The following is a 23,411-nucleotide window of genomic DNA, read 5'->3' as shown; positions in this document are numbered from 1 at the left end:
ATAACTTAAGATCGCTCAAAGTCTGGTACTAAACCTGCTTCCCAGAGGGATAGGATAGCTTGGCTGTCTCCCTCCTGCGAGGCATAATTCACAGCTGATAAACCCTAGGAGAAAGAGGATGGTTGGAAAAACAGTTGAGAAATGGCTTGAAGACATCAGTAGTGGTGAAGAGGCCAAGTGAGTTTAAGTTTAACTAGTGAACTGTTTTTGCAATGTGGTAGAATGTGGGACATTTAAGTCTTATCATTACCAGCTTTTTTTAATGCTACATTTTTACTTTGTGATAACTAAATCATGGGAGATAACACAAAGGGTTGGGTGAGTGAGCTGTGTGGAAAAAACACCAAACCAAACCAAGAACAAATAATGACATAAATCTGTAGCTTTACTTAGGTCCAAGTTAAAGTCAATGTGCCCTGTGCCACCATTTATTTTTTTTTAAAAAAAACTTCTTTTGTGCTCTGAAGCTGTAAAGTCAAATTATCAGCCTGCGTAACAACAATGTAAGGAATGGCCAGAAGATTTTCATGGAAACCTTCTTACATACTTGTTGCAATAATCCCGCTTTTTTTAGCACTTCTAAAATTTTTATTCTAAATGTTAATTTCACGGTTAAACACAATCGATTTGTCATACAACTGACAAATCTTACATGTTGGCCTAATTATTGACCTGATTCTGTAGATGTATGAGTTTTATGTCAGATGAAGCTCTATAAAATGCAGACTAGCTTCAAAAAAGGGTAATTGCAGTATAAATTACTTCACGAACACTTGCATATTGAATGACGGTTTTGCTGTCACAGCCCTCCCTTTTGCTAATTGATATCAACCCTCTTTTTACTAGCATGGCTATTGGAGCAGTATTTTTCCAGCAAGATTGCTTCCCTCACCTAGTTTAACAGGAAGCTGCATAAACATTCACAGCACTAATAACACCAAAATTTTTGTGGGATTTTTTTATTTCTAGTTGTACTTTTTTTAAACCATTAAAGGATGGTTTAACGACAAATGCGTATGATACAAATACGAGCATTGACACGGAAATCTATAAAGCACTAACAGGCTACAAAACGATGGGGGAAAAGACAGAGGCCACTACTACCCAAGGTGACTTAATGCAAAATCAGACTGAGGTGATAAATTGATGCAGGACAGCTCTGTTTATAACAGAAGTAACACGGGCCAGACGGCCACTAAAGAAAAAGCCCTCAGGCACAGGCAAGCCAAAGCATGCTCCGCCTGCAACCAGGCCGGGGCAGCGCCTCAGGCCCCCGGGGGCTCCCCGCGGCCCAGACGGAGCAGCTCGGAGCGCCGCGCTGCCACCCGGCTTGAGAACCAGCCCAGCACGGGGCGGGGTCCCTCACAGGCTGGTAGGAAAAACCTGTAGTTTGGGTTGATTTTTATTTTTTTAAAATAAGAACCCTCAGGTCGAGTTTCCCACCTCCTGCCCCGCCTGCTCCAGCACCCACCGAACCGCGCCCCCTCAGCCCCTCCCATCCACAAGCCGCTGTGTCCCAACCAACGGACAAACTCAAGAGCCTTTAACTTGTCCGGCACGACCGGAGGAGGCCGCTCCGCTCCGCTCCGGAGCCACCGAGCCCGGCCCCGGCACACCCGGACACCGCTGAGGAGGCGCCGCCGGCTCGCGCGGTAGCTAGGCAACGCGAGGCGCTCTGCGACGCTACGCCTTTAAGAGGGAGTCGAGCACCTACACGACCGATAGGCGGCTCTGCGGCCCCGCCCTCCCACAGGGCGGCCGGCGAATGGGCGGATGGAAAGACGCGATCTTGGCGCCGCGGATGAATTCGGGGCTCGGCCGGTCGCGCCTAGAGCGCGGGGGGTTTGACGGGCTGCCGTGCCGCTCCGGCAGCCGCCGTTGCCGCGGCGCCCCGCTCCGCCCATGGCCTCCGCGCTGGTAAGGGCTCGGCCTCGGCCCTGGGCGGCGGGCAGGTGGGATCGGGCTGCCGGCCCGCGAGCGAGACCCGCGGCCGGCGGGTGTCGCCAGGCGCTGCGCGGCCGCAGCTGATGCGGCCGCCGCCGCCGGGAGCGCGCAGGGTGCGGGGACCACTCACCGCCGTGCTCCTGCCACGTGCGGGACGTTAACGGCTCCTGGGGGGGGGGGGGGGACCCGCGCCCCCGCCCCCGCCCGGAGCCTGACGGTGCGCACCCTCTCCCCCAGGAGGACCCCGTCTTGATCCGGCCTTTCCGAGGCCACAGAGCAGCAGTGACGGGCGTCGCCTTCAACGCGGACGCCGCGGGGCTGGGTGAGTGCGGGGGGCCGGCGGCGGGGCCGCGCGCCGTTTGCTTTCCGGGCGGGGCGGCTCGCTCCCTCCTCCCCTCCCGGGAGAGCCGCCCGGCGGTTCCGGGCGCAGGTCCGGGCGCGGAGGCGGGGCGGGCTCCCGCGCCGGCCGGGCGGGCTGAGGAGTCTCTGCCCCTTCCTTAAGCGACAACTTTTTGAGCAAACCACAAGGCGGGAGGAGGGGTTTGTCCCGCGGCGAGAGAGGAGGAGGAAGTGAGGGGAACGCCGAGGCCGGCGGGGCGGGGGGCTGCTCCGTGTCTCCCCTGCTGCCCCGCTCCCCTCGCGGTCCCCCTGGAAACCTGTGGGCCCGCCACGGCGGGACCGGCGGCAAACTTGGCCGGCGGCCCGAGCCCGAAGCTGGGAGTGCCTGCAGCCCCCCTCCGTGCTGGGGACGCGGGGAGGAGCCAGCAGTAGTTCACGGAGCTCCTCTCTGCTAGGGGCTGCTTTTAATCGCCTACGATGAGGATCCGTCTGGCGAGAAGATGGACGTGGATCCGCAAAAGCTGCGTGTTTCTCGGCATCGTGATGATCGCTTACTTTGTGGTCGAGCTTTCGGTTTCTTCCTTCGGTGCCTCCCTCGCCGGGGAGAGCATCACCAAAGGGAAATGGGAGAGGCGCTTTTCTGACAGAGCAGAAGAAGCTGTGGATTTGGCTCGTCCAGTTTATGACAAATCCCCGCCTGATCCTTATGCCCCAGGAGAATGGGGTAAGCCCTCTCGCCTGCAGCTGAGTCCTGAGGAGAAGAAACAGGAAGAAGAACTGATTGAGAAGTATGCAATTAATATCTATTTGAGTGATAAAATCTCTCTCCACCGGCACATTGAAGATAATCGACTGAGTGGCTGTAAAACTAAATCTTATGACTACAGAAGACTGCCCACGACATCTGTTATAATTGCTTTTTACAATGAAGCCTGGTCAACGTTGCTGCGAACTATACATAGTGTTCTTGAAACATCACCTTCAGTGCTTCTAAAAGAAATTATACTGGTGGATGACTTGAGTGATAAAGTTTATTTGAAGGCTGAACTTGAAAAATACATAAGCAGTCTGAAAAGAGTTCGTTTGATAAGAACCAACAAACGGGAAGGATTGGTTCGTGCACGCTTAATTGGTGCTACCTTTGCTACTGGTGATGTCCTCACATTTCTAGACTGTCACTGTGAATGTGTTTCTGGCTGGCTGGAACCACTGCTCGAGAGGATTGCTGAGAATGAGACTGTTATTATTTGTCCTGTCATTGACACCATTGACTGGAAAACATTTGAATACTACATGCAAACAGCAGAGCCCATGATTGGGGGGTTTGACTGGCGGCTGACATTCCAGTGGCACTCAGTGCCTAAACATGAACGTCTCAGGCGCAAATCTGAAACCGACCCAATCAGATCCCCAACTATGGCTGGTGGCTTGTTTGCCGTCAGCAAGAAGTATTTTGAGTACCTGGGTACCTACGATACAGGAATGGATGTTTGGGGAGGGGAGAACTTAGAATTATCCTTTAGGGTTTGGCAGTGTGGAGGCATGTTGGAAATTCATCCGTGCTCCCATGTAGGCCATGTGTTTCCAAAGCGTGCACCCTATGCTAGACCGAATTTCCTTCAGAACACGGCACGTGCTGCTGAGGTGTGGATGGATGAGTATAAAGAGCACTTTTACAACAGAAATCCTTCGGCAAGAAAAGAAAACTATGGAGATATTTCTGAAAGAAAGATCCTAAGAGAGCGTTTGAAATGCAAGAGTTTTAAATGGTATTTAAGAAACATATTTGCTGAGTTGCATGTACCAGAAGATCGTCCTGGCTGGCATGGTGCTATTCGCAGTGCAGGAATAGCTTCAGAATGCCTCGACTATGTCTTACCAGAACATCATCCTACTGGGGCTCACCTTTCTCTCTTCGGATGTCATGGTCAGGGAGGCAATCAGTTTTTTGAATACACATCAAATAAGGAGATTAGATTTAACTCTGTAACTGAGCTGTGTGCTGAAGTCCCTGAGCATGAAGACTTCATAGGTATGAGGAGCTGCCCAAAAGATGGATCTCCTATTCCAGAAATTATTATATGGCATTTCAAAGAAGATGGGACTATTTATCATCCTCATTCTGGAAAGTGCCTTACTGCTTATCGTACAACTGAGGGGCGTGCTGATGTGCAAATGAGAACTTGTAATGCTGCAGATAAAAATCAGATTTGGAAATTTGAGAAATAATCACTGCTGGTAGTACGAATCGAATGGACTGTAATCTCCAAGGTTTTTACATGTGTGAGCAGATAACAAGGTTTGGTTGTATACCTCGGAATGTCTTCAGATGCGTCTGTAGTGGTGTAGAAACTATATCTGCTGTGGTGAACTGTATGGAAAGCAAAAGTAAATACTGGGGTTTAATTTCTAAAATGTTGAATACAGATCTAATGCCTTTTATTTTTGTAAAATTTCGATCCATTATTTTCTTACTTTGTCTTGATTATGGTAAAACAAAGGTTTTTGAGTGGACTGAGGAAGGATTTTTTTTTTGTTAAAAATTACACACACTAAACCTGCAAGATAATGTTACATGAAAGTAAAGATTCTTTACTTACAGAAGTAGAAGTTAAGGTTCTTGCAGTGGAATTAACTGACCTACGTTGCAGATACATTATAACATATGTATCTAACACCCTGAGTAATGCTACAGTAGCATGTTACTGAATTGACATTGATGTGGAAAGTTGAGTCTTAAACCTTGTAGTATTCTGCGGTTTTCTGGGAATTTGCTCTTAAGGGTTTCAGAGTGACAACTAGTTATATTACATTGAAGAAAAGGAAGGGGTGGGGTTTTGGTTTGGGGTTTTTTTGGTTTTTTGGGTTTGTGTTTTGGTTTTTTGTTGTTTTTGTAGATGGGCTTTGGCGTTGTTTTGCAGTCTTGTGCCTATTGTGGAAAACTTACCTCAAGAGGGTGAGTCAGGAGCTCTCATGCATTTAGAGAAGAGTGTGAACCAAGGACATGCTGGCAGTACCACAAATGGGAAGAAATAGGGGTGGCTACCAGTAAAAATTCTGTTTAAAGGTAATGGAGAAGGAGAAAGCACAGAATTGTATTAGCTGCTGCTGTTTCTTATCTATATATTTAATATTTGCATTGCCTCTGTAAGATTTTCGATGTTCAGCCTGGCATCCTAGGGACATACAGCTTATATGACTATACCATGTATCCATTTGGGGGGGGTGTCTGTCAGCAGGGTAGAGGAAGGAAACACAGAGGAAAACTTGAACTGTTTCATTTTGCATCATGTATTTTGGCAACAGCTGGCATACATCAGCCCTAGGTAGAGTTTTGAAATGATGTAGCGTACCCTGCCACTTTCTAGTCACAATAGTACCATGGGAGACCTCAGGTAAGGTTGGGAAGCTGGAGTTCCTGAAGTGAAGGGAGTTGAGAAGGCAAAGGGCAGCTTGGAGGAAACCAAGATTTGTTGGTTAGGTAGTTCAGAGCAACTTATTTAGAATGTTTTCTGTATCCTATTATGCTGAGTTTTGAAGAATATTGATTCTTGAATCATGTCACTAATCTGTTTTGAGTGTAATTATAGACAGTAGATGTGATAGGTACATTGTGTACTTGGAAAAAAAAAATCTTGTGTTAATATCTGTGTTTTTAGCTTTGTATGATTTAAGTTGAACACTTACCTTAATGTTTCAGGCATTCCAGCTTTTTTGATTACTTTCACTGAAGTGATAAATGTTCTTTAGTAGTCACAGTGTAGTAATTCTTGATATGGGGCTGGTAGGTAGGAACTTGAGCTAGTGAGCAATAAGAATCTGGATACTTGAGGAATGTAGTAGGTGTGCATTTGCTGCAGGTGTTAGTAGGTAGAAGGTTTAAAAGGGAGCAAGTGAGACCTGAAATAAGTGAAGATTTGCCAAAAATAAAGCAAGAGTAAATTAAAATGTATTCTTGAATCTTAGTGGATTTAAAGAGTTGAGAGGTTTAGGTGGAAGCAGGCGAAGATAGGAAGAGAAGAGAAGAAAATTTGGAGCTGTGGATGTAATGTTGAATCATGCTAAAAATGCTTGCCACTGTGTGGCATGGGTTGATTTAAGTCTTTAACTTATTTTTAGGAAGTTACTTGCAATTTGATTTTTTTTTTCCTCTCTTTTTTTTTTTCCTCCTAAGCTGATTTTTTTTTTTTTTTTGAAAAAGGGAACTTCTTTACTATATAAGGGAGACATGCCTGAAAAATTCCAATCTACTCTGCAGCAATAAATGTTTTCATGGACCTACAAGTTATAAACCATTTATCAAATTTTAAAAGGCAGCCAGTCATTATGTACTGGAGCAATAAATTAAACAAAGTATGTGCTTTTGTGAAAAGCTTGCTGTAAACTGTTAACATTCAATAGAAATGACAGGAAAAAGGCCAGAGTTCTTCCTCTACATGGCAGAGCATAAGTTGTATGTGCAATGCATGTTTCCTCAGATGAAAGTAATTAAATGGTGTGAATATAGACTATGCAACTTTTATACAATTAACTTTTTTAGGACTTGGCAAAAACTACATTTCATATAAAGAACTACCTTCATGTTAAAACTGACATTCAAAGTGTTCCTTATCTATTTAAGCAATAAGTCTAAGTGAATCGGCCTATTAAAGTGTGAAGTTACTCTCTATGTATGTGAACCCTTCTCCCCACAACCTCCCATGCTATTTATATGGTTATTTAAAAACTAAAAGGGAAAAAAAAGGCAAAAATAAATAACCAAGCCCTAAAATAACTAACTAAATAAACTTAAAATTTGTTTCCAATGGGAATAAAAAAGGTTTGGGGGGGGTGTGGCTAGAGAAGGAGAGAGAAAGAAGAAAAAACATTGCCATTTTAAGTTCCACTAGTTTTGAACTGAGTTGCAGCAATTCTGCACAAATACTCCAATCTAGTTGTTTTTCAGTGTGTGCAGATGTCTCAAAAATCTGAAACTGAAAGGTTTTCTGTTCTGTTAGACTTTGAAAGTTTGCGGAACACCTGTATATATTAAACTACTGATTTTAAGTGACTTAAATTGAATGTAAACTTAACACTGAATAAATGTGGGAGGGCCTTGGGGTTTCTTTTGAAAAAATAAAATCCAGAGTGCTAATTAAGTGTTGGCTGGTGTTCTGACTCTTCAATTCTCTTCCACTTGTGTAAGTGCATACAGTATACAGTAAAAACCATGATGAACTTGAACTTCATGGGAGCTATTAAAAGTTCCTCATAACTTATGTGCTGTGCTTAGAATCCCAGATCAGCTCCTTTGACAGAGGTTTAATTAATAACTGTTTTCCTCCAAGTAGGAGATCTTGTGAATCACTGTTAAATATGTTTGTATTATGACATTCCACCTTCTCGCACTAAGATTTGTGGGGTTCCTGTAAAGTGTGTGGATTTTTGGTGGTTGTTGGTGTTTGGATATTAACATTTACATCATGTGCGCAACCCTGTACTCCATCTGACCTGTAGTTCTTGCACTGGACAAGATAATTATATTGCGGATGCTTTGGTATTTGGGGAAAAAAAAAAAAGGGGTGACCAGGAGGTATATCAAGCTGTTACAGTCTGGCTGAGTATGTCTTTTCTGAGATTTTTCACAACTTTCTTACAGCCACTACTGTGGTATTGTGGGAAATGGGAATGTAATGATAATTCCATATTGCAGCAACTTGTGTCTTCACCTATACATGTATATATATGAAAACGTATACCATCAATACTGACAACCTATAAATTGAACTTGGTTTCATTGCAAATACCATAAAAAATTTTTTTCTTGGCATATGTGAAGCCCAGATATCTGTTTAGAGAACTACAGCAAAGTGGTGTGTAAACTTGGCCTTTGCATAAGGCCAAGTGTTTATTCTTTGGTGTTAAATTCTGATATGACTCATCACTAGAAAAGCAAAATACTTAGAGGTGCGTCAGCAATACTTGGGCATGTACAGAAAGCACTGATGTTTAAAAAGAAAAAAAGAAAAGGCACTGAGGTTATAAACTGGACTAAGTTTCATACTGGAGTCAGCTCAGTGTGAATCTTTAGCTTTTTCCTTTCTAGTTATATTTTGCAGTTGGTCAAATCTTTTCATTACTACAGCAAGGACAATTTTTGCCTTTCACCTCTAAATAAGGTTCTGCTTATGTCGTGTTTTCTCTGAGGAACGTGTGCAACAGACCTGTTCTAGCTACAGACCATCTTGAAAAATTGTTCTGGACCTTCTGTGTTTCTTTTGTTTCAGTTCCAATACTTTAAATTAGCCATGGAGGTCTGTTGTGGACCATTTACTGGTGGTCTGGTAATTGAAAGTCAGACTGTAGGGTGCTGACAGAACATAACAACTGGGTTTGGTCTGCATTGCTGTAGAACCTCATGTAATCTGTCCTGGAAGGTCCTTGCTCCCCTCCTTTTGAACACTTAAATGCATGGACAACATGAACTTGAGGGGACAAAAAAGCATACAGGGATAAAGAAGCAATTCTTAAGATACTGTGCTTGAGTAAATTGGAGAAGCGTTGTTATAAAGTAGGCAAAATCCCTTAAAATGGAATAAAAAGAAAGCCAGAGAAGGTTAGCCATATGCACCAAAGCTGATTTCTGCCTTCTTGCATAGGGAATTGCCTGGCTTGGCTGAGCCTTGTTAGTGATAAAGGAACCTGGTGTCCTTGGCAGGATAGGGACCAAAGCTGAATATAGATTCAGAGTTTTGGCTTAGAGTTTCCTTTTCTGGGTTTATGCCTCTCACGTACTGTTTGGATATAGACTTATATCAGCATGTGTGCCTTAGCAAAATAACTCTGCAACAGATGTTCCACTTACTCCCCCTTTCCCATGCAGGTCCTGAACCTCTTGGGTGGTGTCAGTTGGGCTGGAACTGCAGCATCAGAGATAGCACTAGCCTTTGAGTGTCACGGTAACGAGTGGGTGGCTTCAAGAGAGAAACCTACCTCAGGATGGAGAGAGGATGCTGTGTGAGTGTAGGCAAAGGGAGTTCAGAGGTAGAGCAAGGAAGATACTTGTGGATGTCCCAGGGAAAGCAGTACTTCAGGTCACTGCTATTGTCTCATTAACCTTGGGATAATCCATCTGTGAGAGAGCAAGCTAGAAGAAACCAGGCTTTGAATTTATTGTATTGTCATCTTCTAAAAACTGAAGGAAATATTTTAGAACTGAAAGTGAAGAGACCTGGTATTACATGGCCTTTGTGCAGTTCATAAGGCACCTCTTGGTGTTGTCCAGGTAATTAGCAGTTAGTGCATTATTTGTTTTAGAAACCATCAATCTTGCCTGTTCTATCCTTCCAATATGATGCCTTCAAACTCCATTTTGGCTTACATTTCACTTTTTCCGTTCTGTTTTATGCCGCTGTATGTCACATTTTTCTGATTCAAAGAAGGAAAAAAAAAAAGGAAATCATTCAAGTACAGTTAGAAAGAGTGCTGTAAAATAGAGTTCTGAAAAGTTGGAGGGTGGAAAATATCCTCTACTTATGTGTCAAATGTAGGTCTATTTATATGGACATAGGGATAGTCTGGTCCCACATCTTTTACCAGAAGCTAGTCTTTTGGGAGTAAAAATATTTCTGTGCCAAATCCCTAAGGAGAGTTTAATATCTAATATTCGAGGCTTGCCTTGATACACATGCTAATAAACAGGCTCCACTCCTTTGTGCGAGGTTGGTGCCTGAATGAGGTTGGAAAGGGAAGAGCCGTCATTTTCATGTCCTCTTCAACTTCCAGGAGGTCCCTGTTCTTCCTCTCCCTCCCTTTCTGTACTAGGGGTAGGGTTCTTATAACTGAGGGGTAGTAGTGCGAATCCCTTGTTTTTATTTGACTTGCGTGCTAGCACTTAGCAGAGATGAAGATAATAGGGGCATAGGAATATCATGCTCATAAGTTTAATTCAACTGCTCATTGCTTTTGCTGCTTATAGTTTCCTAAAACTGATCAAGGTCTGATAGAAGCTATGTCTGCCTTCTCAAATGTAGATAGTATGGTCCACCTGTAAATTGACTGCAAAAAAAGTTCCTTTCTATTATCAGACTGACAACTTCACGCTGTGTTTTGAACCAGAGGAACATTAATATTAAGAAATTGATACTTAAATAGGATTACAGAATTATCGTATTTGGATATTCATCTCAGTGTAGATATCTGAAGTGTTAGAAATAATAGCTTGAGTTTAAGTTGACCTGTTTCTTCAGAGTTAAACACTTGATGCATGAAACAAATTCCATCTCTGAGATCAAAGTGAGGTCACTGAAGAATTTGTCTCTTGTTCTTAGTATTTGGTAATGTGAAATCTGGATTCATACTTGATGACATGTGCATGATGTTTGGCTTTGGATTTTTCGTTCTGTATCTTTAAAGTACTTGTAAGCCAGTTTGTTTAATATGTGGGAGAGCTACCTTTTAAGAATTATCCTTTACTCCTCCCAGTTTTCTGATGTCCTTCCAAAAGCCTGGTGTTGGCATTGCTGGCTGCCAGGCTTCTGCTCAGGCCAAGTATCCATTAAGACCCAATAACTGCTCCCTCCCCCTAATACTCAGTAAGTTCACTGATGAATCCAAATCCATAGTCATTAGCTCTGATTTTTCTAAAAACAGTGAGCGGACTCATAATATCTTTTATTTCTTGCCAGCTACCTCCTCTTTGGACAGGTTTCTTATGGTGTGGCAGCTGAAGACACAATGCAGAGCTTACAAATTTGTAGGCCACGCGGAAGCGGTGACCAGCGTACAGTTCTCACCAGATGGGAAGGTACTTGCTTCAGCTTCTCAAGATCGTACCGTCAGACTATGGATTCCTTGCATGTGAGTATAACTGGGCGATGCTGGCTGTGTGTTTCATTAATGTGCAATGTGAATATTGGAGTCTTTACCCAAGAGAAGTTTCTCTGTCTTTCCCACATCCCTGACTGGGCTTAGACAGAAACAGAGATTGGGAGCACAAGCAACACAGTTCTTTACTGTGTTATGTTGTTCTTTACTGAATATTCTGTAGTTTCGGGGGGGGGGGAAGCAATTCGGAGGTCATAATTTCATGTGTGTAGCTCTATGCTTGGTATTTATGTATTAGAGGATATATTTCTTTTAATAAGGATTGCATGGCTGTACTTCATTTTGGGGAGACAAGTGACAAAGGAAACAAAAAATAGCATTTTTGGAAAAAAAATATTTTCAATTGACTCATCTTTTTAGACTGTCCTCAAGTAGTAGTGATTACGAGCTATTCAGAATGATTTTAGAAAGATTGATGTTACTTTAACTCTTAAGCGTTTTGTAGATTACTGTATAAAAAAAATTCTTTCACATACTGTATGGAGGCTAAAGCTTCTAGTTAATTGCACTGTTTTCTAAAACTAGTCGAATACAATTACTGTTATTCTAATATTTAATATACAAAGAAGGCAAAAAATATTGATAACACTAAGATTTAGCTTGTATATATTGTTTTTTCATTTCTGTAAGATTCAAATGTGTGAATTTTGAGTTTTATGGAGTTTAAAATTCTTTTCCATTTAATATAATTGTGGTTTTTGTGTTTTGGTTTGTTCCTCCCCCCTGCCCAGTCATGGAGAATCATCAGTACTGAAAGGTCATACAGCATCTGTTCGTAGCGTGGGCTTCTCGCATGATGGCCACTTTCTAGTTTCAGCATCCAATGATAAATCAATAAAAATATGGAGTGTTCACCGACAGCGCCTTTTGTTTTCTCTATTCCAACACACTCATTGGGTTCGCTGTGCCAAGTAAGTATTGTTTTTATTCTTTTTGTAAAGAAGCAGAACTCCTAACAAAAGGGTTTTATTTCTCAGGGCAGAACTAAGAGAAGAAAAATCTGTGAATAATAAATGATGATCTAGCACTAATAATAAAATTTTAATAAATCAATCTTACACAAACATTTTGTATGTATCTACTAGTTGAAGCCTGAAAGTTTCCTCTGTGTTAATATATGTACATATTAAATCTGTTGCTGGGTGTTAATTCTTTTACTTTAAAGGATGAATAAGGTCGTCTGTATTTATTTTCAGTCAGGTATCCTATCTGTTTCCCCAGTCCTGTATGTTTTTGTGCTGTATTAACTTATTTCACAGCATTCACTTGTTTCTAGATTTATTACGCACAGTAGCTGTTTTCTCAACTATTCTTGGAACAGTAGTAGCATAAAAGAATGGTCGTGAGTCAAAATGCGTTAAGCTTCCATAATTGGAAAAGGTAAAAGAAACGGTCTTTGTACTGCAAGTTAAGATTCGCACCCTATTTAAAGGCAAAGCAGCTCCTCAAAGAGAAGAAAAGATTGTTCTTTACTACTTTTTACCCCATGTTAATGGGAAATCTGCAGCTGAGAGGCCTGATTTAAACCTCTTGAGAAAGTTATTTAACACTGGTGAAGTGCAGAGCCCTACAAAGTTCCAAAGTATCTGATTGTTGAGAAGAAAAATAAAAGCTCTAGGAAATAATATGTGGAAATTTTTGAACAGTGTTCTAATGTCCTTGTGCAGGTGCTCAATATGAGAAATAATAAGGACTGCTGAAACTATAAAAAAATCAATTTTCCTGTTTAAAAACCTAGTCTGCTAGTCTAGGAATAATCATGAATGTTTTGCTGACAGTTTGTAAGTCTAGAGAGAAATCACAGGAGAATATATATGTAGGTTAAAATGGAACACAAGGTTCTACTGTGTCCTCTTTGTCTTTTTACCTATAGTTTTCTATAATAATCTCTTTGGCATCTGAAGTAACAACCTTGGACCGCTGTTACCTTCCCCCCTCCTGTGCCTTTCTCCTGCTCATGGCTGGTTTTAATTGTAGTTGACTGTGAAATGGCGGGGAGTGGGGGGAGAAGCTTTTCAGTTTTATTACTCCATGAGAAAAAGGAGAAATTCAAAGGTTCTTTGAATGTTACGCATTTGAATTCCAAACAGACTTTCTTGGTTCTGGTGTTTTGCTACTGATTTCTCTAATGTTATCAGTTGTTTTGTTTAGTAATGTATGCACTTGTGTGTTCCAGATTTTCACCTGATGGAAGACTAATAGCATCTTGCAGTGAGGATAAATCTGTTAAGATCTGGGATACGAGAAATAAAACTTGTATTGATAATTTCTTAGATTATGGAGGGTAAGTGTTACTACAAAAAAGAAGAAATGTAAATGTGTAGTTTTAATGAGATTAACTTAATGTTTTGTGGTGTTAACATATATATGTTGTATCTGAAAATAGATGAAACTTCTTCTACCACCAATGTGAAATAAAATAATTAATTTCATGTTTTTCTGAAGAGGCTTACTGGCTGCACTTATCCAGCTGTTTTCCCATAGTCAAGAAATAAGCCAGAAAGAAGTCAGATTGTTCTTGGATTTCTGAACATTTTCATCTTTTTCCTCTGTTTCAATAATGCTATTTGATATTGATTGCTTCAACAAGAAGAGAAGTTTAAGAATTCTCCAGTTGTTGATGAAAACAGTATTCTGTTAGCTTCAGTGACCTGCCTTATTTAGGTTTAGAAAATACTTGCTTTTACTTATCTGCAGTTTTCTTAAACATCTCGGAACCAGAGTTTTAATTGGCACCTGCAATGCAATATTAATCTTGTATATATGCTTTGATAATTTCATGGCTGCCATCTCTATCCTTTTTCCAAGCTAAAAGGTTACAGCTATTCTGCTGTTTGACAAAATTATTTTACTTGCTGCCTACAAGCTCTTTGCAGCACTTTCTTCTAGGAACTTTGTATAATCTGGCTTTTGTTAAAAAGATAGTATAATTGTCCTGACTCTAACATTCACAGTTTATGTTGGAGTACAATCTGATCTATCATGAACATCTTGTTTTCTCATGCTTATTTCAGTCGCTTGAAATACCTTATTTGAGTTTCCATAGATGTGAATTCCACACAAGTTTGTGGTAACTCAGTGTTAATATTAGGTTTTTTGTGTGTGTATGTATATACATCTCCAAATTTCTACATTTCTGTAGAAACATGTAATCAATCTATTTTCATTAATTATATTTAGATTTGCAAATTTTGTGGATTTCAACCCAAGTGGTACGTGTATAGCTTCTGCAGGTTCCAATCATACAGTGAAACTGTGGGATATTCGAATGAACAAGCTATTGCAGCATTACAAAGGTAAAAACAATGTAGTTTGTTGTATTTTCTTTGGAATGGAGCTCTTTGCAATGAAATGTGATTTATTTAGGACATATGATTTCATTCCTTACTGGGGAAAGTGGACAAACAGGTCATATTGGCATTTTGTAAGTAATATTTTTGTAGTCTAGTAACCCTAAAAAGCCATACTGAATTCTGATTGTTCCTTTGCAGTGCCTTGCTTAATTTTTAGAACAGAACTAAGTAAATACTTTGGAGAGTCTGTTATGCCCCAGCGCTTTGATTGTTTTACCTTAAATTAAGTAGGTTGTTCTTTAGGAAGTAGAAAAGAGCAAAGAAATAAAGTGTACATTTCCTGTTAGCAGATATCTATAGTCTTTGAATATTGTCTTCTGTAAATTAGTTCACAGAGCAGGGGTTAATAGTGTATCGTTCCATCCTTCTGGTAACTATCTCATCACTGCTTCTACTGATGGTACCCTTAAGATTTTGGACCTCTTAGAAGGAAGACTTATTTACACTCTTCATGGACACAAGGTATGCACAATAATCCTATTTAAATGGAGATCTTAACAGGTTATTTGGTATCTTATTCACAGGGAAAGTAACATTTATGCCATGGTGTGTTGTATCTTGCAACTTGCAGATAAACTTTAGTGAACAGTGAAGTGTATTAATATACCTTGTCACAAGTGCATAAGGAAATGTCAGTTTTACCTACAACCATGCAGTTAATCTGTCAATATTGTATGCATACTTAAGTAATAGATTGTTTTCTGAATTAATTAATAATTCACAATTTTGATTGTCAAAATCAATTATTTGGCACATTCATCTTTTTATCTATTGAAAAACAGTACTTTCTAAGGAGGGGGAAGCTTATGGAAGATGACTATTGTGAAAAGAGGCAGACATTTTTCTCCCTTTCCTCTTAATGCAAAAAAACCCCTACTTTTGATATTGAATCACTCAAAGACATTGTCTTCAGTAATATAATATATATTTGATAGTTTTTCATTGCAGAGTTAAAGCATAAAATCTAAGGAAAATGCCACTATTTTCCCAGTATTGATTGTAGTAATTGTAATGCAGCATCTTACAAAGATGTGCAATGTTAACTCTTCAATCAAGTTGTTTTGCAAAAAATTCAATACAGTTAAATTCTTCCTTATTTTATTAAAATTGAAAAATCTATTTATATTAGATAATGGCATAAGTGTGTTTCTTTTTGCATTAAAATACCATGATTACAGTAATAGGGTGATTTTAGTGTATACTAACTTTTTTTTTATTTCAGGGACCTGTACTTTCTGTGGCTTTTTCAAAAGGTGGTGAAAAATTTGCCTCAGGTGGAGCAGATGCTCAGGTTTGTGGTATTGTCTCTTTAAATTAAATGTCTCCATGTTTGTTAGTGGATAGGAGTTAAATGTCACAGTATGTCACAGTAACATGCTAATTACAGTATGCTGACATGTATTCTGTCTAGTAGTGTGTTATACAGACTCTGTTTAGCCTAAAATTAGTTTGAGGAGAAAAATCATCATAGAATCAATCACAGAATGGTTTGGGTTGGAAGGGACCTCAAAGATCATCTAGTTCCAATGCCCTGGACATGGGCAGGGACACCCTCCACTAGACCACATTGCCCAAAGGCCCATCCAACCTGGCCTTGAACACTTCCAGGGATGGGGCATCCACAGCCTCTCTGGGCAAATGATAAATACATCATTTAAAATCTTGATCTTAACTACTTCCAATTGGATGTTATGATGATAAGACCACAATCCTAGCCACTTCTGGTTTGCATATTAAAATAAAGGAATGATTTTTAAATAGAAATATTTTGTGTTGCAGTTCAGTGTCAACAAAGTAGTTGTGTTGCAATTAATATTAATGCCTACACATTCCATTAGGCTTTCACTTCTTTTAAAGTCACTACTCTGTAATCGTAAGAATCAAGTGGTACTACTGGGAAAATTTTGGCTAGAATTGGGAAAAAAAAATCTTGTTAGCTTTGCTAATTTACAGTGATGAAACAGCAAAGTACTGGATTTCACGTAGGGAAGAGTTTGAGCATTTAAAACAAGGTTATTTTAAATTAAACAGCAAAGAATACAATTAATCTTCATCTGCTGTGATAAATATCATAATTACAAAATTATTATCAAGCTTGGAATCATCTCTATCAGGTCTTTACATTCTCCAAAAAGAAAGAACTTTTGCAGGCCAAGGCTTAGAATTTCATGATCTGAAATGTTGCTTAATATTACTTGTCTCTTTCATTGTTTCCTGTTACAAAAAGCTACAATCTAAAAGCTCTATGTAGACACAGAAAGCCATGCTGTAGAAATGAAGATGTTTTGCATTTACCATAAAATTCTTTTTTGTGGAGTTTGAAATATGTTTCAGCAAGTAACAATCTTAGAAATTAATAAATACTTTTCAATTAAAAACTTCCGTATCATTAGAAAAAATACAGTCTGTTTTTGATGCTTCAGGTAGCATGCTTTCTAGAATGACTTGAAAGCACTCAAAGAAAAAAAAAATTAGAATTGCCTTCTATCACAAGGCTTTAGTAAGAAGCAGTGCCAAGACTTGCAGTTACTGGAAAGGTGAAAATGTTAGTAAATTTCCAATATTAATTTTACAGGCAGGGAAAAAAAAAAAAAAAGAATGAGGAAAAGATAGTTAGTCCTTGAGCCAGTAGTTTAATCTTTTATTTTCCATGCTAAAAGTTTTTTTTAATGAGAATTTTTCAGTTCCAAAATGAAACTTTGATTCCTAGGTGATCATGAATTGTTGACCTTATTTTTCATGAGTACTTTCTTTTGAGTTTTATGATGATTGGTATATTGTACTTAACTTGAGAGGAAGTGAAGTGCATGTGTTAAACTAGGGCACATGACACAAGATTCACCTGAGAAGCTATGGTGATGGAAAGGACCTACAGTATTAAGCCTAACTCAACCTCGCAAATAATGCCAGCGTACCCTGGAAATGCCTGTCTTATTGCAAGGTTCCTTTGAATTTGGGGTCCCCTGACATGACTGCACTGAACATGCATGTCATTCATTGCCTTTCTCCTGCTCCGACTCCATACTGTAGAGCTGGTGGTGTGTGGGATCATGGGGTATTATAGTGCAAAATCTATAAGATGACTCATGTTTCTCAGCAGTTTGGTATAGTGGTTTCATGCTGAATGCACGAGAGGTAAGATCCGATTTCATCAGGAAGTGCTTTTTTAGATAAATGTTGAATTAAAAAAGTAGTATGAGTAGATTTAGTAATGAATCCTAGTTTTTATTTACCTTATATAAAGGCATGTTTTTATCTGATGAAGTTTTTCCTTTTTTCTTGTGAACATTCCAGCAGGAGAAGGCTACTTATTTTGTTGTAACTTTCACTTTTGTATTTTAAGTTTTAAAATGTGCAATGCTAACAGTTGTGTGGTAACTGCCTATGTGTATATATATCTTTATGGTAAACATAGGAACTTTACTCCTCAGAGTCCCTTTTCTGTTGGTGTATACAGACATGTACTCCACAAACATCCTTTTTTGCTGACCTGTCCGTAGCCCTCTTCCAGGTCTGCCAGGAGAATAGTTGTGGGACCTCTTCTCAACTCTCTGTGATAGAATTAAGTTGGTTTACTGTAAACGTAGGGTGTGTTGATTTGAAAAGTTCTACTGGCAGATTGGCAGTGTCAAGCTGATGAGGAGAGGCTGGCCATAAAAGTATCATCATCTGTCCCTAGTGCAGTATCCAAAAGACACTGTCCACAGCATGAGTTGGAGGCAGCTGATTCATTGTAAGTTTACCACAGATTACTGGCTCTATACACATATTATTTCAAGATTATTAGAATTTCAAACAACAAAAAAATCTGTTTTTCCTCCATCAAAGGAGGAGAAACAGTATCTCTGCTTCTAGTTCCAAGTTTCTTTCTGGATAGTGTAGAGCCAGCTGAAAGCTGTGTTCAGAAGCACATTAAGTATTTGAAACAAACACTGGATACTACTTCTGTTTCTTCCTGTTTGCTTCTTTCCTCAATCAAAAAAACCCCTGAAGATGTAGAGTTCTGAAGTTCATGTTCTTCACACTTCTTACTATATGTGTATATGACAAATTATTTCATTTACCTGCTTCCATGGAAGATGTAAGACCTCTTACTTTGAAGTGAAAGAGCAAAGTGATACCTATTCCTTTGGAAGGTAGTAGCCTATGCTGTTAATTCAGGTCTTATCATATAGAAGATACAACTCATTGTGTCTGGTGACTGCCTTGATGTGAAGGGAAATATTTTCTTATGGAATAACTTTTCCTAGGGTTGTGCATAGTTGCTTTTACACTGTTTGAATTGCAGTTGAGATACTCAAGGCATATACGAATGTTTCCATGCTGGTTTTACTCTTACTAATTTGTCATCTGTAGTGATGAAGCTGCAGTAGCATGGCCTTTCACTTTAGAGCGAAATGAAACATATCTAGAGCTTGAGCAGCTCAAGTGCTCAGCAATGATGAAAGGTCCTACTTCTGCTGTCTCCTGCCTATACCCTTGTTCACACTCAGTAAGCCAGTTCAAATAGCTAAACCAGCAGAAAATTAGCCTGAAAAAAAATGGGGAAAAGCCGTATAAAAAATGTGAATAACTTTATGCTGGATTGGGTGATGGAGGTAGTGGAACTATGCAGCTGAGAAGAGGAGGGAGAGAAAGCAGGACCTCCCTCTTAGAGTACAGTGAGCTGCTGTGAATCAACTAATCTAACACATAACTGTCCTGCAAGTGCCAGGTTCTGAGGCAGGTTTCTATAGTTTGTACCGAGATCCATGCATCCCCCTTTAATCGTTACTAATGTTTGAGTTAGTTAGTTTGGGTCTATCTTTACTGGTGCACTGTGTCTCCCAGTGCATGTTTAGGGTCTTCCACTCAACAGAGTCATGAAAGATATTGAACCTGAAATGAACTTGTAACACTGCAACTACTTAGGAATATATTAAAAATATTATATATTCTGCTTGGAATTTCTGTGAACAAATCTGTGATTTGTATTGCTTATGTATAGTTTATTAATTTCTGAAAAATACTTTTAATGGTTGCAAAGAATTTTTTGGCTGGACAGGCAAGTAATTTTAAGTCAGATCATGGTCCCATCTTTGTTTCCTCTAATTTAGGGAGCAGCTGTAGCAATCAACATTGGACTTCTGGAAACTGCCATCTTCTAAGTGTTATGAAATTCCTTTTTTCTTTTCTTTTTTCCCTTAGCACTTAAAGTAACAAAGATGACACAAATAACACAAACTTGTAGTAAACTTAATTAAATTACTTAAACATACAATTGTTTTGTGACACGAGAGAGCAATATCGAATGTTATGATTTGGTTTTCTGGCCTATCCATAAGGCTGGGTAGACTTCCTTTGGCTCTTACCTCTGCATTTGGCCATGATGTGACTGTTGTATATTGTTTCTACCTTGAATGTAAATGGACAAGGTTCAGAAAACAGATTCCCGTTGCTAAAACACTGGAACCAGGTGCTTTAGAGTTCTGTGGAACTCTGTCATTTCTCTTATCCCCTCAAACTTCCTCGTTTGACCTGCAAGCCTTTATAGGGGACAGAAACTTGGTAGTGTATGACTCCTTGATATGGCAGAAAAATAACTTAGTACAGTCCAGTTTGTTTTGTTTTATGATTGAGACATCTTTTAGAGATTTTTTTTTTCGTAGATTGAACCACATCTATTAGACTTGAAGTACAAGATACTCTGGGGAAGTGCCTGTGTTGTAGTAGAGATCAGAGTGATGACAGCAGGCTCATTCTGATGTTGTGATCTACTAGCAATAACAGACTTCACTGAATAGTTATTTTTTGGGCAGTGAATAGGCTTCAAGTAGTTACTGATATGATGTCTTCTTACAGGTATTACTATGGAAAACCAACTTTGATTCATTTGATTATAAAGAAGTTCTTAAACACCATATTAGAAGAACACATATTGATGATCCTCCTCATCTTCTTGATATTTACCCGAGGTCACCTCATCTCCATGATGAAAAACTTCAGTCAGTTGAGGTGAGTGCAGCAAGTACCCTAATACAGGCAACACGAAGCTTTTGTAAACACTGTCTGTCTAGTGTTTATAGTTAAATGTGTTCTATGTATACCAGAGAACTTCTTGTTGTTACGTAGAATACTTTGGAAGCAACCATAACTTATGAATCCATATTAAGGTTACTAGGCCAGCTGATGCTGTCAGATTTATCCTAGTGAATTCCTTTCATGCTTCTTGTGTAAGTCTGTGCTCTACATCTGATTTAAACAAAACATAGTCTGGTTTCTGAAGCAACATGGCAACTGTTGCAGAAGATAGCTGAATCTGCAGTGAGCTTTAGGATACTACTCGAAATATATCATTATAAGCAGGAGAAGGTGGCGTTACTACTGAAAGTCAAATACTTGACTGTCACAAGTTGTCCCTTTTTCCAAGACCTTTAGGTATTGTGAGAAGATCTTGACATCTATCTAAAAGTTTAAAAAGCCTTTCTAGGTTAGTAGAGTGTTTTTTGTCACTATGTAGTCCAATTTCCTGATAATGATATTCTTCAGCTACTTTACTGTCAAATCTTCTACCAGCAACCCTTGGAACTATTGGGAATTTAGGGAACCAAAGTGAAATGTCAAATATTCTGTGTCAGTATTTGGAAAAATGCTGTATTTGTCAGGTTGTCTGAAAGCTATGCTAAGTAGGTAAACAGTGCTATATGCCTTAGACAAGACTATTGTTTATGCAAAAAACCCAGGGATATACTTGTGACTGTCCTTGGTAGATCTGGCTAGCTTCTGCATGATGATTACCTATACTTTTATCTCTTTTTTTTTTTTGTTGTTTTTGAGGTGCCTCTAGGGTCCAAGAGCTGTATCTGATATAAATCTAGGAACATTTTGGTTGCTGTCATATACTAATAGAGTACTATAGAAATTCAACATTACCTGTTCTTGTTCATGTAAAATGCAGATGCTGCTGCCATGGCACTTGTTTCCTGCTCAGACTTTTAAAACATTGAGATTTGAAGACATTGAGCTGCTTTTTGTGTGTGTCTATGCAATATGAATATGTGTCTATGCAATATGAGTAGTATAAAGATTGAAAATATTTTGGTGGAGGAGGGGAACCCTGATAGAATCCATCACTAAGTGTTCTCATGTGTCTGGTTCTGTTGTCAAGTTGGATGTGAAGCTTTCTGATGCTTAGCATTTTGGTCAGAGCAAGAGCAGGACAAACTTCATAAGCAAACTTCTGTGCCAGACTGTCATATTCCTTGTAAGGTCAATGAATGAAGTTAAGTTTACTGGTAGCAGCCTACAGCGTAGGTGGTCAGCATTGGAACAAAGTCAATTACAACATTTGCCAGCAGATTTAAACCACTCTTGTTGCATCAGCAGTTTGCTTCAAGACCCGTTCAAATTGCACCCAGTTATAATGCGTGGTAAACAAACAGTAGCTTCTAGGTGCAGCATTCAGTTGCCTTCTTTTCAGGTCAACTTTTCCAGACTTCTGTTGCTCAGATGCCTGGTAAAGATATGAATACTCTCTCAAGCAATTTTCCAGATTTTTTTTTTTTTCTTTTGGTCCCTGGTCCCAGGTAATTGACAAGTTCTGGAAAAGCATTGATGAGTTCAGGCTGAAGTTAAACTAAGGCTAGGAAGAACCTCATGACCAATAGTGAAAGGACCCATAAAGGAAATTTGATAGTTGAATGTCAAGAAATCATCAGTTAGCTTTGACAGATTTCACTTGACCTGATATCTGCATTTCTTCATGGCTGTGAGATTTGTAGCAGCTTTTAGACTTCTGGGTTAACTGCTCCATAGTAGTGAAAGGGCTCTATGGCTTCGTCATTTGTCATAGCAAAGTTTTGGACTCTTGTGGTATATTTCTGGCCTGATTTCAGGATATTGAGAATAAGGTTGCTGTGTTTAGTTTTCTATTAACAACACATTACCTGTAGAATATCTTGCTCTCAAATGAACATGAAGTATATTATATTCTTTCAGACAGAACAGTGATAGCTTCAACAAAACTGGTATTACTGTAATGTACTATATTTTTATATTTGTAATTTAAATAATACAATAATAATGATTAGGAACTCTTTTTGCAGCTTATTTTCACAATTACTGTAATAATATAATAGTTTAGATAGTTTTAAAGTGAAGTTAGCGAGTTTTGTTGCTCTATGTCTTTTCCTTTTTTACTGCCCCTCATGTCTCTCTCAACAAAAATTATGGGTTTTTTTCTTGTGACGAGGAAGAATGGACCTCACCATCTGGATAGAGACATGATTTATCCAGAGAAAACTAGTATCAGATTACTACCAGCAGTAACATGCTTTAGTTGCACTAACTATCCCTGAAATTTTTCAGTGTTCCATCTTCTTAAATATTTCTTCCTGTAACTGGAAAAAAAGCAGCATTTCTAGCCCCACTGTGCTATGCTGTACTCTGGAGAAGGAAGAAGAAGAAAAAAAAAAAGGAAAAAGATTTTTGACCCTCTTTTCAGTTAAAACAAACATAATTTTATTTATTTATTTATTTTTAACATTCCAGGATCTTTTTAAGCAACAGGCAATAGAGAGCATTTTAGCATTTGGCAGTTCCACTGCAACACCACCCTCATCTTTGTGGCTCATCATATTTCTAATATACCAGGGAGAGGAGAAATTGAATCACAGGGAGCTTTTGGAGGTCATCCACTCTTGTTCCCAGTGGTACATCAAGTCAGCCATGGCTGTGTTTAGTTAGGGGGCCTTGAAGAGGGATGGAGATTCCCCAGTCTCTCTGGGTGATCTGTTTCACTACAGCACAGCAATTGTAATGACATAGTCTTTCCTAGTATCTTGTCTGCACCTCAGATAAAATGCAGAACTGCTTGCTTTCTGCTTGTTTTTTCATGAGGAACAGGGGAAGATGATTGATCTTAACTAAACT

General features: G+C 39.4%; 2 protein-coding genes across 10 annotated transcripts in view; both read left to right on the top strand.

Moving 5' to 3' along the window:
• The first annotated feature begins 1,046 nt into the window (after positions 1–1,046).
• The window catches only part of POC1B (POC1 centriolar protein B), a 65,668-nt gene continuing 43,303 nt past the window's right edge, over positions 1,047–23,411 (top strand). For 6 of the 9 annotated variants that reach the window (XM_054836792.1, XM_054836764.1, XM_054836819.1 and 3 more), the window contains exons 1-9: positions 1,047–1,917; positions 2,182–2,266; positions 10,950–11,121; positions 11,880–12,059; positions 13,325–13,432; positions 14,329–14,444; positions 14,830–14,963; positions 15,724–15,792; positions 20,343–20,495. In XM_054836792.1, coding sequence (XP_054692767.1) covers positions 1,903–1,917; positions 2,182–2,266; positions 10,950–11,121; positions 11,880–12,059; positions 13,325–13,432; positions 14,329–14,444; positions 14,830–14,963; positions 15,724–15,792; positions 20,343–20,495 — 1,032 coding nt within the window. In that variant the 5' untranslated portion in view covers positions 1,047–1,902. The remainder of the gene's footprint in view (positions 1,918–2,181; positions 2,267–10,949; positions 11,122–11,879; positions 12,060–13,324; positions 13,433–14,328; positions 14,445–14,829; positions 14,964–15,723; positions 15,793–20,342; positions 20,496–23,411) is intronic. The other 3 variants (XM_054836773.1, XM_054836801.1, XM_054836829.1) reach the window with 3 other exon arrangements.
• Positions 2,182–7,421, top strand: GALNT4 (polypeptide N-acetylgalactosaminyltransferase 4). The gene is made up of 2 exons (XM_054836741.1): positions 2,182–2,266; positions 2,739–7,421. Exon 2 carries the CDS (start codon positions 2,761–2,763, stop codon positions 4,510–4,512), a length of 1,752 nt encoding a protein of 583 aa, XP_054692716.1. The 5' UTR covers positions 2,182–2,266; positions 2,739–2,760; the 3' UTR covers positions 4,513–7,421.

Source organism: Grus americana, chromosome 1, assembly GCF_028858705.1.
Source record: "Grus americana isolate bGruAme1 chromosome 1, bGruAme1.mat, whole genome shotgun sequence".
In the NCBI taxonomy this organism is placed as follows: Eukaryota; Metazoa; Chordata; class Aves; order Gruiformes; family Gruidae; genus Grus; species Grus americana.
The sequence above is the reverse complement of the archived record's forward strand: the minus strand, read 5'-3'. Positions and strand labels throughout refer to the sequence as shown.

Bases quoted from the DNA above. Each gene is read 5' to 3' on its own strand.
- GALNT4 (XM_054836741.1), top strand. From the start codon at position 2,761: ATGAGGATCCGTCTGGCGAGAAGATGGACGTGGATCCGCAAAAGCTGC.